This window comes from Brassica rapa, chromosome A01, assembly GCF_000309985.2.
Source record: "Brassica rapa cultivar Chiifu-401-42 chromosome A01, CAAS_Brap_v3.01, whole genome shotgun sequence".
Classification (NCBI taxonomy): domain Eukaryota; kingdom Viridiplantae; phylum Streptophyta; class Magnoliopsida; order Brassicales; family Brassicaceae; genus Brassica; species Brassica rapa.
Window position 1 is genome coordinate 20,540,466 of NC_024795.2, and position 14,790 is coordinate 20,555,255.

The window sequence follows — 14,790 nt, forward strand, 5'->3', positions numbered from 1 at the left end:
AAATATCTATGACAAAATACTTAATGCATTTTTTTCTTTCCATATTTTTTGACATCTTCTATATTTTATTTAAAGAAGTTGTTTAAATTTTTTTATATATTTTCAGTTGGTTAACTAGTTTGAACTTTGAAGCTATAACTAGTATTTAAAAATTATTTCTCCATGTTTTGGTTTTTTTGGTTAATCTTAACAAATAAATAGTATATATATTTTTATAAAAAATATTAAAGTTATATGTTATAAACTATATAATAATAAAATATTTTGTTTTAAATACCAGTAGTTATCACTTTATATAATAATAAATATATATATATATATATATATATATATATATATATTTTATTAAAATATTAATTATTAGTAAATAATTTAATTATTTTTCCTCCGATAAAGAATATCTCTTACTCCGCCACTGTTAACATGTCACACATTTTCTCATGACCCCAACATTCCATATGCATCCAAGTCACACCTTTCTTGCATGATCCCAACAATACATGTGCAACAGATCTTTGCTAAGCCACATCTAAAAGCTTTATTCCCTCACTAGTAAAAAAAACGCTGCCATAGCCATGTGCAACAGATCTTTGTTTTCATGTTCTTTCTTCGGAGGCATAGTATTGTCAGAATCAGAACTGCTCTAATACCACTTTGTCATGATTTTGTACTTTGTTCTTGTAAACAATGAAATCAGAAAAGAGATATGTTGTATTGGTTGGTAAATCTTACACCTAGAGAATCAACATGATATCTCTCACAGATGAACATGATTGACCAACTAAGTGATACCCCTATATTCTCACGATTGTGATCTTTACTAATCATACAAAGATTACTAACTTGCTCAAAATAAACTTTAATTATGGTACTTCAAGATCACTAATTTATGATCATTTCAAAAAATTTAAAGATCTTCTAAGATAACCCAAAACATCTCTTATTATAAATGTCCAGTTTGGAATACATAACATTGTAGTCGTTTCAAGATCTTTCTTCCAAACAAACAGTTTGTTATAACTCTTCAAGAGTTTGGATTATATTCAAATTAATGATTCTATTGATTCATAATCTCTTGATAAATACAAATGAATACATTAGTTAACCTCATAATATTTTATATATCCTAGAAAATATTTTGTTTCATGGGGAACATAGTTTTCATATAATCAATCCTTCATGGATTTTATCTTTTGGAAATTATCATTTTTAGTGGATCGTATAATTCAAGTCTTGCTTTATTACCAGACTAAAAAAAAATCTTGAAAGTAGTTGCTTCTACCACATGAGACTATATCTCTTCATAATCAATTTTATTTTGAATTTTCTTTGGTGCAATGACTCATTTCTATCCTACTTATTTTACACCATTTAGTGGACTACTGGTCTAAATACTTCTCTCTTTCACAAGAGTGTATGGACTGCATGACCCCAACATTTCATATGTGTCTAAGTTACACCTTTCAAGTGTAATCCTAACAGTACATGTACAACAGATCTTTGCTAAGGTGTTGATTGTTTGCAGTTTCTACATTGGTTTTTGGTTTTTGTTTTTCAAAATCTACATTTTTGTCCAATCAAGATTTCTAAAAAAGTGATTCCCTACAATTTAGGGAAACTAAAACTTATATTATTGCCAATCAAGATTTTAACAAAGTAGATTTCCTAGAAAATAGGAAAACTAAATTTTAGATGTTTAACTAACTTTTCAATGAAAAACCAAAATCCTTGTTTTGTTGGCTTTTGAAGATATGCACGAGTACTACTTTTTGGCAAATATATAAATACAATATATTAACACTACTTAGATGTATATGTTTGTTAAACTCTACACTCTTTTCTTACGTATTTTATTGTATTATTTTTATATTAAAAAATTTAATCAGTAGGAAAATATTTCTTTTTTACAAAAATTCAATAATTAAAAAAAAAATAATATATTTTTCAAATAACATACATAATATTTTAATACATTTTAATAATAAAATATAAACTTTTACATAGTTTATTTATGATTTATTTTATTGCTATAAAATTCATAAAACTGAAAAATAATTCAAAAAAAAAATCAAAATCAAATTAAACATAAATATAAAAATAAAAATCTAAAAACTAATAACTAAAAATAAAAACTCTGAAAACCATTTTGTGTTGATTCTTTTTAGATTTTCTCAGTCATAGTATTTTGATATATTTTAATGATAATTTTAAAATTTTATTGATATTTTCTACATTTTAATATAAATTTCAATAATTTTATTAGTATTTTTTTTGTATTGTCTTAAAATAAATCATCTCATTTTATAAAAACAAAACAGTAATTTCGAAAAATAAATTTTAACCTAAAATACACAAATCAAAAACCAAAAACTAAAACTAAAAACCAAAAACTAAAAACGAAAATCAAAATCAAAATCTAAAAACTAAAACTAAAAACTAAAATCAAAAACTAAAATCTAAAAGCCAGAAACTAAAACCAAAAACTAGTGAAACAATCATCACCTAAGTCAGATCCCTTATTCTTCAGCTCTTCTAAAGCTTTATTGCTTTATAGTACCAACATTCATTTGGACCACATGCAGATTCCTTACTCGGTCTTTAAGCTTGCGGGCCCTTCCTCTTGTACTCGACAAGATTGGTGGGTGACACTGTTGAGATGGTTATGAACTTTTGATGTAGAATGAATTGATACATGGTCTGGACAGTACAATATTGTTGGTAAAGAGCGCATAATCAATCATGCAACGATTTTGTTTTAAAAAAAAAAAATTACATATCTACTTTCACACGCAAACTTTGAATCTTTTATTGGAAACAACACAAATAATGAGAATAGTGCATAAAGATTAAAAATGATTCATCTACTCTTGATTAACTCTGAGCAGAAGGGAAGCAATGAAACGGATCGCCGAGTGCAGCTACATTTCCCGGACGTGAAAACACTACCTGTAATGTTGTTGATACGGATCGATGATCAAGTACTCATATAAAGTCTTAATCGAGTGACACTGAGGAAAGAAACATATATGGTTCATGTTCATATGTGTTACCTGGTAGTTTCCAAGGGTAAGTGTCTTGAATCCAGCTGCACAATAGTCAAAATAATATTCCCATGTCCTTATGAACTTATCATCAAATCCAAGATCAATGATTTGTCTGCAAAGATAATAGTTGGACGTATAAGCAAGCATTTATGATTCCATAACAGTAATCCGAGGATTTGCTTTGGCTTACTTTTGTCTTTCCAAGAAAGTCTTCCTCCAGCATCTCAGTGTCTGGTAGTAATGAATCCCAATGTTCTCCACGTTTTCAACGCTGTAGTTTCTTCCGCATTAGATAGGTCAAAGGAAGAGAAAGCAGAGCAAATTTCACTTGAAGGCTTGAATTTAACATCTGATAATATAAATTTTTTTACCATAACCTAGAGGAAGATGCCATGGCTGAAGTAACTCTGCCTAAAGAAGGAAGGCATCCACCAGGGAATATGTATTCTTTAATGAAATCTGAACTTAGTCTGTACTCATCGTAACGCTCCTCCGGTATTGATATGAACTTTTATGGTCAAAACATTATAAAACTTTTATGGTTGTGATAACATGAGAGTAGAAATCATAAGTGAAAAAAAAAATTGTTACCTGCAATACAAAAATGCCGTCTTCTGCAAGTGCAGCTTCACAATGAGTGAAAAATGTCTCCATGAACTCGTGGCCAACAGCTTCTAGCATCTCGCTGAAGTATCCAACATTTTTATGCCATAAACAGAGATTAAAAAAGTTATATATAGCTGAGAAGAGAAAACCATATTACCAAGATATAATCCTGTCATATTTGTGAGCGTCAGATAGTTGGCGATAATCGCAGAGCTCAAACTTAATCCGATCCTGGTGATCCAGAAGTTTTATTGTTAGTCATAGCCTTAGACATCAGAAACAAGATCCAGAGATGGATTCAGCAAACCTCAAGTCCAGCTTCTTTCACTTTTTGCTCTGCATATTTAAGTTGTTCAATAGATAGAGTAACGCCAGTGTATTTGCATCCAGTTCTTCTCACAACTTCTATGGCCAAAGTTCCCCACCCGCACCCAATTTCTAAAACCTCATGGTTCTTCTCTATTCTTGCCTGAAATTTCCCACTCTGGCCATTAAAGAAAAGAGAAGAAAAAATCCTGGTTCTTGTTCTAAATCAAAAAATGATATTCCATATATGTTACCTTATCAATCAGAAGAGATATTTTTCTCATTTGTGCAGTTCTCAGATCCTCATCATTCGACTAGTACATGAAAATGGACAAATTTTAGTTAGATTTATGGGATAGTAACTAAAAAGCAAACAAAAAATAGTGTCACCTTGAATACCGCAGAGGAATAAGTCATGGTATCATCCAAGAACAAAGCAAAAAGCTCATTACTCTACAACAACACCCAATCCATGAAGCAAATTAATCACAAGCTTGGCGTGTGAATGTTTGTTTGAGACAGAGTCAATGTGGGCATAAGGAAAACTTACAAGGTCATAGTGACGAGAAATGTTCCTTCGAGCTTGAGTTAATGTGTTCTGCCTAGAGGCATGCTTTAGAAAATGCTTTGCAGATGCCAAACTGGCAGTCAGAAACATTGGTGTCCACCATCCCCTGTGAGACCAAACACAACTTTTTGTAAGCAAGTGAGAGCCTACTTAATAGCTTAATAAATTTAGGTCTTTCTTTACCTTCTCTTAGCATGATTTGAGTTGTTTGAGTTTAATTCTTTGTTAGCAATGAGTATCTGCAAGTTTATTGTGATCAAGAAGATAGATGTCATAAGGTTTTTTAACTCAGTCTTTATGCTTCATTAATTTGTGTTTTTACCATACCATGAGCAGATCCAAAAGTCCTCTTTCTTTATCAACAAACGAAAAATCTCCATTGATATAAGCATCAGCAAGACCTAAATCTGCTTGTGTCATAACCTGTGTGAAAAAATAATTAAGAATCAAGCTCTTGAGACAAAAAAAAAATAATAATTCACTGATTCAAAGAGCTCTTCTAGAATCTGTGTCCTAAGCGCTAACCTTCCAGTAAAACTGAGGACTGTGAATCACTAGGACAGATTTTAAGTGACATCTTGAATTCTTGCCGGCGAAAGTGTACACGGATCCTCCTTCTTCAAGTATTCTATTAAGGCCCAACTAATTAGTAAATGTAACACTGGAGAAGCTAATGACAGAAATAAAATATGAAGCTAGCCATTTCAGACAGAGGAGAGGACTCACGTTACACAACCCGTCGATATGAAATTTCTCAAGAATCTAGTAAAGAAAAACCTAGCCCCTTTCTCGGTTAGAGACAGGACCATGTGTTTCGGGTTGCTCAGGGGAGTCACCATCTGTTTCCCTAGCAAACCTTGTGCAGCCGCCATACCAGCCTGACATAATATTATCAAACTTCCAAAGTTACCGAAAAAAAACTCATCAAGAGGAACACTGAACTGTATTAATTATGTAATTGAGCAATGCCTTTAGTCCGTCTTCATGGAAACCATATCCTGCAAAAGGGTAAAATGAATATTGACAGGGATTAAACGAATGGTTAGCCATTTTATTGAAAGTTCTTGTGGATCACATGTACAAATGGGTTAGTCATTTTATGAATAAGAAACAACAAATGGGATTTTCTAGTCAAATTTTGTGTCCGGCTTTTCTAAGAGAAGGTACAATGAGTAATTTTTTTCTTAAAACAAATTTGAGTAGCAATACAAAATCAACTCGTTACCTTGATATGCACCACAGAACCATATACCACGCTTCCCTTGAATCTTGTGCAGCTCTTGAGAAGCTTTCCAAGTGGAAACAGAGGGCAGAGGGTGACCAGTGGTCCATTTGAACAATGTTTCCTTCGGGGTATGTTCAGGATTAATGGTGAGAAAGAATGGATCACGTTCTTCTCCAAGATTCTGCAACAGACACACACGCTTTCAATATCATTTTATGGTATGCTAATAGTCCAATTGAGCCAGTTTACCTGAATTATATTGAGCCAATATGTGAGGCTCGCTTTATTTTCAGAATCTCCTAGGAAATTCCAAGCGCTCCAAGCAGAAGTGTTCCGTGGCATCAGATCAGTGTCACGATGGAGATAAAGATCGCTACATATGTACGAAACTGAAACATATTAATGAATCTAGGTTAAGCTGGGTATTACAGATATGAGGTTACCTGTAAGCATACTGGAAAGCACCGAGAACCCTAGTTTCATCATGTGTAACTTGATCTCCAAGCAATTTCAGAGCATCTGGTGCATGCACAGCTAATATGCATTTATCGTATACTTCTTGAGATCCTTCTTCAGTAGTTACTATGACACAACCATCCTCAGATGTCGCAACAGATTCTACTTTGCAACTTGTTCTGATTTTACATCCTCGTTGCTCCAGTTCTGCCCTTACCTGATCCGCACGTAATACCCAAATATCTGAGAAAGAAATGATAAACGAAGTTAAGAAAACACTTCATTTTGGGTAAACACTTAGAAAACAGTTTAACAAATTTATGTATTAACCTGAAGCAAATGGTGATTGCGACAAAATGAAAGAACAGAATAAGCCGAAAAGTGAAGGACACTGTCTGCTGGACATGACCATATCAAACTACATACTGGTACCTGTCCAATAACATAACTTGAGCTTTGAGTGGATTTTTATTTTAAACATTGTTTAGGATTTTATCTGTTGTCCAAGAAACTCGCAAAAACATAATAACCCACCAAGTAAGCCTTTTGAAATAAGTCAGAGTAACCATGAGACTTGAGAAACCCTCCTAGGGTTTTTGTTCGGTCCATGTCAAGGTTACGCTCCTGATCTTCTAAATATTTTAGGACGTCTTCCTTAAACTTCTTTATTTCTGTGATCATTTTCCAAAAATACGGACTGAAAATGTTTCTCTTCTGAGCAAACAAGCTGGAAAGGCTGCGGCATCCCCATTCGCAACCTCGGCCACTGTCAAGGCTTACTGAGAAAGACATGTCTGAAACCTCCATGTCTACTCCTAGGTTCTTGAAGAATTCTATCATGTTCGGATACGTAACCTAATCACATATACAACTAGTTTATTACTTATGAGTTACGACCTATCATATCATAACCTAGATCGAACCGGCTCAGGGAGAACATAAACACCATAATCAAGCTACAAGAAATTTTACACATTTAGCCCACATATACATCATTTTATTTTTATCATTGGGATTATGAAATTCGCCTATATACAGTACTATAGTTTTTTTACTTAAATGGCAGTTTTGTTAAGTTGCTATTAACAAATAGATGATAACTCGCGCGCATGCGCAGGGTGTTTGTTAATTAAATGATTTTAACATTTTGAAACACTACAGTTTTTATCGATTGTAAAATGACGAATACAAATGTTGGTCTCTTAAATTTATCATCATTGTTGGAGAGTTAATGTATTACAAATCATTTTAATTATTCTTAAGACTTCACATGTACAAAAGAAAATTAAGTTTTTCGGCTGACACAAATCACCAAAACCAAATAGGCAAACATCGATTGTATAATGACGAAATATGATTAGGTTTTTCTGCTATCGATTTGTTTATTATTGACTCTTCATAAATGATTTCATTTTCTACCTCTGTAAAATTCTGTTTTCGTTATCGCCTCTGTTTAATTGATATGAGTTTAATTTCTTTTTTAACTTATTCTATGAATTCGGTAAATTACATAAGTGTCAATTTAAAAAGATGGTCATCTGTAAAATTAGTTTCACTCCAGATACATATCTAAGAATAAAAAATTTGAAGAAAATCACCGATAAACTCTTTTAACATGTTAGTGTTCAAATCTAATATGTCAAGTTGTTATAGAATATAAGTGCATATTTGAAATATAAATGTCTGTCTAGTATATATTCACCAGCTCGGTCCTAAAATCATCTAATTCTACAATAATAAAACAAATTACTTATTTTATTAGCCTACGCTTTTGAGGTTTAGTTATTTAAGAGTATACATATAAAAAAATATATAATCCTTTATAATTCTAGTATGTGTAAAGTATGTATAAACTAATAACTATTTGATTTATTAAATGAAAAACCAGAAAACTTATACTAAATAGTACAAATCTCTCATTTTTACAATTATAATAGCTAGATAGAGTATTAGAGAGAAACAAATATTAGACGAATGATCAAATCTCTCATTCTTCGAAAAAACTCAAAAGGAGATGATTAGAATTTTGTCATGATATTTCATTAAAACTTTTTAGGAATAAAATGCAAGACTAAATTACTTAATATGAATGAAATAATATATATAGTGCTTCCAATATTAAAAATCACTTTGATTTGAGGAAGTGTGTTTTTGGGATTGTCATAATCAAATAAGATATTAAAAAATACCTATTAAAAAAATAATTTATATACATAAGAGTAACACATAAATCAAAACCAATACCTTTTGTTAATTAACAATCATGTTTTTGATAAATAAATCAAAACAATCATTTTATTTACTTTATATGTTATAAATTAGACTTTAGTAATATTGACATAGATATATAGTATATTTTAATATAAATATTTATTATTGATACTTCCTACTCATATGATTTTTTAACATTTGTATATTTACTGTAAAAAAATTTAAACCGTTAATTACAAAACTTTTAATGTGATATTTTTCAATACAAATTTCAAAATTAATATATTAAGATCTCAATAACATTTTCATTGCAAATTTTGAAATTAACATATTTATGTACTTTTATATAGTATATAATTTATTTCAAAAGATATTAATATATAATATATATATTATATAAATATCTATTAATGAAACTTCATATTCATATGATTTATTAGGGATGGGCATTTTATCTGATACCCAACCTGTATCTGAATCTGATCCGAAAATCTGAACCGAAGTAGCAAAATATCCGAACGGTTATTGAATTCGGAGAGACTGGATATCCGAACCTAAACGGGTAATATTCAAACCCGAACAGATATCCGAAGATAACCAAACATAAATATACTTAACCATATATTTCTACTTTACTTCTCTCATTTTATTCAAAATAGTTATATTAATGATGCACATTGCTCAAAATTAGATAATATATATATAATTATGGACAAAATTATTTGCTACTCACTTAAAATACATATCAACCTCTTGTTTCTTGCATTAACAAAAGTTCATCTAAAATTTTAAAAAACAACTAAATTAGTTTCTGTCTATTTTTAAAGTTTTATCTTCAAACTTATTAATAGTTTAATCTTATAAACATTTTAAAATCATTGAAGTTAAAAGTACATTTTAAATACAAAAAATTAAACAATAAATCATTTATTTATTTTTTCTTCAAAATTAAAATATTCGAATCCGACCCATAATATTTGAACCCAAACCGAAGTGTAGAAATACCCGAACGCGGTCTATACCCTTATACTGAAATATCCGATACGAATCCGAACGGGTATCCGAATGTCCACCCTACGATATATGATCATTTGTATCTTGCTTGAACAAAAAAAAAAGTTAAACCATTGATCACAAAAATTTCAGTGTGAGACTTTTACCATTTTTAATAATTTGAAGTCATTTTAAAAAATTCAAAATATAACATATAAAAAATATAATTTTTTATTATATGCTTAATGTGATTGTTTAATTTCTTTAATAATATAAAATTAAACAAAAGAGAGAGAGATGATACAAAAATTGTTATCAAATATGTATTATTCATAATCATTAATTGTCATATATATGTTAATCATATTAGGTAATTCCGTAGCTTTTATTTAAGGAAAGAAAAAATATTCTTTTGTACACTATTAATTATTTGATAGTTAGTTTAATAAAAGTTATAGTATATGGTTATATGGACCCTACAAGAATATCGATCGACGAGCGTTAGTCAAGCTTTACGCACGGATTGAATAATGCTCACTAGGCTTCCTATATCAGCTTTCGCCTTACTCTAGCAATCCTAGCTCAATTAGGACAGATTCATGGTGAGATACAAGTGATAACTTGTGTTTACAACTTCTAGGTCAAGTTCTAACTAGCTAAACTAGAAACATCTACATTAATGACAATCCTATTGATGAATATCACAACTAGCAATCTATAGTTGCGGTTAATCTCTCATAACCTATTTAAACCCTAAAACTAATAATTGAACTACTCAGACATTGCTTAGTAATTCATAACATCAATGATAAGGTAAGAAAACTGTATGAATAGATAGATAGATAATAATAATTGAGTTCCTATCACAAATCTCTTTGGATATTTTCTCCAACTCTACTAAAATCCTAGAAAGCCTTTGTTGTGTAACTAAAAAAACAAGAAAACACACTATGCCTCTAACATGTTGGCAAGCTATAAATATTAGGTTAAAACTCGTCAGGGGTAATCTAAATGAATTTATATTTGTTTTTCCATCTTTGATTTTATAGTTTAATAAGTACATCTAGATGATCCATTTTAACGAAGAAACGAACAATCCCTTAAATTACAGATTAAAATAGTAACATCATAGATATCATGCAAGTTCATATGATGGAAGTTCATTTCATGAGAAGAAAATTTCCTTATTGGATTACGAACCTCTCATAGACAAGATTCGGAGTAGACTTCTTTCTTGGTCCCATTGGTCCAGAGTTCTATTGGAATCATGTATGTGAGTTTTACATTAAAAAAAAGTGCAAATTAAATAGTATGAACACATTTATGAATATAGTGTGAACACGTTAGCATACTTATTATCAAATCATTGTAAAACTGCCACGTGTCTATTATAGTGTGAATAGATTTATTACAATGCTTCATTGTAAGAGCACCTTCAATGGTGTTCTCGGTAGCTCGGAATCATAGGTAAACTTTTTAGAATTTTTTATTATTATTATTTTTGTCTGTTTTTTTAAAATAAAAAATAAAAATGGAACCAATCGCGGGTCGCCACGAGTCGTGGGACCCACAAATAATGTAAGGATTTACTAACAATCAGTCTTTAATTAAGGATTTTAAGTACCTAATCTTTAAAAAAAATGTGAACCCCACCAAATATTTTAATATTATGTTGCTAAGGATTCTTGTTTAAAATCCTCCATCGGAGGTGCTGACAAACATACAAACAAAAGAAAACTTTGGGTGGCCAAAATGATTTCGTTTTATAACAATTCCAAAGAGTAAGGCAGAGCTAATTATAACAAGCGTACGTACAGTATTGAAGACTATGAATCCAATGTCGATGTCAACGCCATCAAAACGCACCGTTTTAGCATGACCTCCTAAAGACTCCTCCTTTTCGAACAACACCACTTCCTCGATTCCATATTCTTTTGCAAGAACGTAAGAACTTCCCAACCCACTTATCCCACCTCCGATCACCGCCACTCTCATTTTATGCTTTTTCCTATTCTTGGACAAAACCGACTATAGAATGATTCAATGAAGAATTAATCATGTAACCAAGAAAAGTACCTTCGTGTTTCTTGCACAAAGTAATTTTAATCTAAAGATGGGGATATGTTGAAGCAACATTACATCCACTCATATCCGGCTAACTTATATAGAAATAAGCTTAGAAACTAAAGCGTGTGGGACGAAACATTTTATTTATGACTTCTACAAATCAAGTCTTTAACAAATAATTTCAGATCGATAAGTTCATTGTTGTTTAATGCAAGAAGCAAGACCACATGATCCGGTTTAAGCTTGATCGCCGCCACAGTTCATTGGTTCCTAAAACGATATTAAATTTGCTATATGGATATATTTAAGCAAGAGTAAATGACAAGTTCATTCATGTAGTATCTTAGCTGGTTATTTCTTAAATGAAAATAGTCTATATACCAATTCATAACAGCAACTGTCAAATATTTTAACGCTCTACTTGTGTTATATATATCATGGATTGATGTTAGATTGTCAGTTTTGATACTATTGAAAGTTGAAAATAATTTGATAATATTTTGAAGCAGAAAAGATAGGTAGTTCTTCGAAATATTCATTTGACCGTCACTCTTTCTTACAGCAGCAGCTTTAGTTTAAATAATGGAGGACCTTGACGGCGAGAATCACATTGATATTTCATCGAATAATTTTTTGTTCAATAATATTATAAAGATTATTATTTTTGATTTGTTCATATTTTACTCTCACTATCAAACCAAGTGTACGTGAGGCATGCATTCAATACAACGTAATGTGTTTCAGCTTAGTGATGTCCGATTCCACCACCCCCTCCACCTCCACCTCCACCTCCACCTCCGCCTCCAAAGCCTCCACCGCCAAATCCTCCGCCCTTACCAAATCCACCACCTCCACCAAAACCCCCTCCTTTCCCAAATCCACCCCCGCCACCAAATCCTCCGCCTTTGCCTATTCCACCACCGATTCCCCCGCCTTTGCCAAATCCACCTCCACCGCCAAAGCCTCCTCCACCTCCAATGCCTCCGCCTTTGCCTATGCCGCCACCAATTCCTCCTCCTTTTCCAATACCGCCACCAATGCCTCCGCCTTTGCCTATACCTCCCCCTTTCCCAAAGCCGCCATCGCCGATACCTCCACCTTTGCCATTTCCGCCTCTAATGCCTCTTCCTTTGCCAATTCCACCACCTTTTCCAATGCCACCGCCGATACCTCCCCCTTTCCCAATTCCACCGCCAACTCCTCCACCTTTGCCGAAACCACCACCAACTCCTCCACCTTTGCCGATACCACCACCAACTCCACCGCCTTTGCCGATACCACCGCCAATACCTCCGCCTTTACCAATACCACCCCCAACTTCTCCGCCTTTGCCAATACCACCTCCAACTCCTCTGCCTTTTCCGATACCACCACCAATACCTCCTCCTTTACCATAACCACCGCCAAATCCTCCACCTTTGCCTATACCGCCACCAATACCTCCACCTTTTCCAATCCCGCCACCAACTCCTCCACCTTTGCCAATTCCACCACCAAGACCACCGCCTTTGCCTATTCCACCACCAGCTCCGCCGCCAACCCCGCCACCCTTTCCGATCCCTCCGCCTTTTCCAAACCCACCACCTGCTCCAGCACCACCACCAACTCCTCCACCGTGTCCACCTCCAAAACCACCGCCAACCCCACCACCCTTACCAAAGCCACCACCGACTCCGACACCTCCCCCCTGTCCACCACCAAAACCTCCTCCACCTCCACCAGCGCCACCGCCGCCTCCAAAACCACCGCCTGCTCCTATTCCACCGCCAGATCCTCCTCCAAAACCACCGCCAAAGCCACCACCCTTGCCGCCTCCAATTAACGTTTTTTCCTCTTCATCTTTGCTAGAACTCACACCATTTCTGGCAGTAACATTCACAGCGAAAACATGAAAACATAATAAAGCCAATAGAGTAGCTCCATTAACTAGACGCCCCATGTCTTCCTGCTTTTTAGTTTGCTTGTTCTATGCAGTGTTCACTGCCCGATGACGAAAACATTTCCGCACTATGGTCGCTTATATAGCAACACTTAATCATCTACTTTAATCTTTGCATTAACTTACTCCAACCAATTGTTACAAAAAAGAACTTACTCCAACCACTAACAACTACTAACTGCATTCAATTCCTAAATCCTTTTGCGATTTCCTCTCCACATGTTTTCTCCTAGCAAACCATATAATAGATATATTATCTCCTTGATTTATACAGCGAAAATATTAAGAATACGAGTGTTTTACTCAAATCTACCAAGTAGACTTTACTTTCAAAAACCATACAATACATATATTATCTCCTTGATTTATACAGTGGAAAATATTAAGAACACGAGTATTTTACTCAAATCTACCAAGTAGACTTTACCGTTTCACCCAAGTTACCATAGACTTCCTGACATTAACGATTTCTCAATCTCGTGACAGTTAGTTAGTTCTACCTACGTCATTTTATGTCTACTTATAGTCAGAATCTTTTCATTTTGTGTTTTAAATAAAAATTCCACATAATTCTATTCAAGTGCCTCACAAAACTGTAAGTTTTATAGCTTAGTTCAAATACTAATGCTTCGTAGTTGATGAATAAGTCATGCGGATGTAATATAACTTCTCTTTTTTTTATCAACTGATGTAATATAACTTACAATTCATGGGATGATAGTTACTTCATTAACTAATATAACTAAGCCATATTTGGATATTTTACGAGGGAAACCTAACTGACTTGTGATCCATGTTTGGAAATAATAGAGTAATTAACTTATATACGAGCCAAATGTTCTGTAATAATTATCATACTAGATGATAACCCGCGCTCATGCGCGGAGTGAGTTTTTATAATATATTTGTTTACGAAATGGTATTAACATTTTGCAACACTACAATCTTTATCGATTATAAAATGAGGAATACAAATGTTAGTCTCTTAAATATATTATCTTTGTTCAAGAGTTAACATATTAAATCTCATTTTAATTATTCTTAAGACTTCATATGCACAAAAGAAATTTAAGTTTTGCGGCTCACACAAATCACCAAAACCAAATAGACAACATCGATTGTATAATGAAGAAAGGGATTATGTTTTCTGCTCTCGAATTGTTTACTATTGACTCTCCATAAGTGATTTCATTTTCTACCTCTATATAATTGTGCTTTCGTTCTCGTCTTTGTTTCATTAATATGAGTTAAATTTCTTTTTTAACCTCTTTTATGAATTCAGTGAATTCCATAAGTGTCAATTAAAAATATGGACATTTGTAAATATTAGTTTCACTCCATATACATATCTTGTAAATATTAGTTTCACTCCATA

General features: G+C 32.8%; 1 protein-coding gene and 1 pseudogene across 1 annotated transcript; both read right to left on the reverse strand.

Annotated features, from left to right (window-relative positions):
- Positions 1–272: 272 nt before the first annotated feature.
- LOC103833656 lies at positions 273–11,761 on the reverse strand (annotated as a pseudogene).
- Positions 11,762–11,989: 228 nt separating this feature from the next.
- LOC103833665 (glycine-rich cell wall structural protein) lies at positions 11,990–13,483 on the reverse strand. The gene has a single exon (XM_009109741.3). The coding sequence runs from the start codon at positions 13,413–13,415 to the stop codon at positions 12,222–12,224; it is 1,194 nt and encodes a 397-aa protein (XP_009107989.1). The 5' UTR covers positions 13,416–13,483; the 3' UTR covers positions 11,990–12,221.
- Positions 13,484–14,790: the final 1,307 nt, after the last annotated feature.

Excerpts from the sequence above, each read along its gene's own strand:
- LOC103833665 (XM_009109741.3), bottom strand. The coding sequence starts at position 13,415 with ATGGGGCGTCTAGTTAATGGAGCTACTCTATTGGCTTTATTATGTTTT.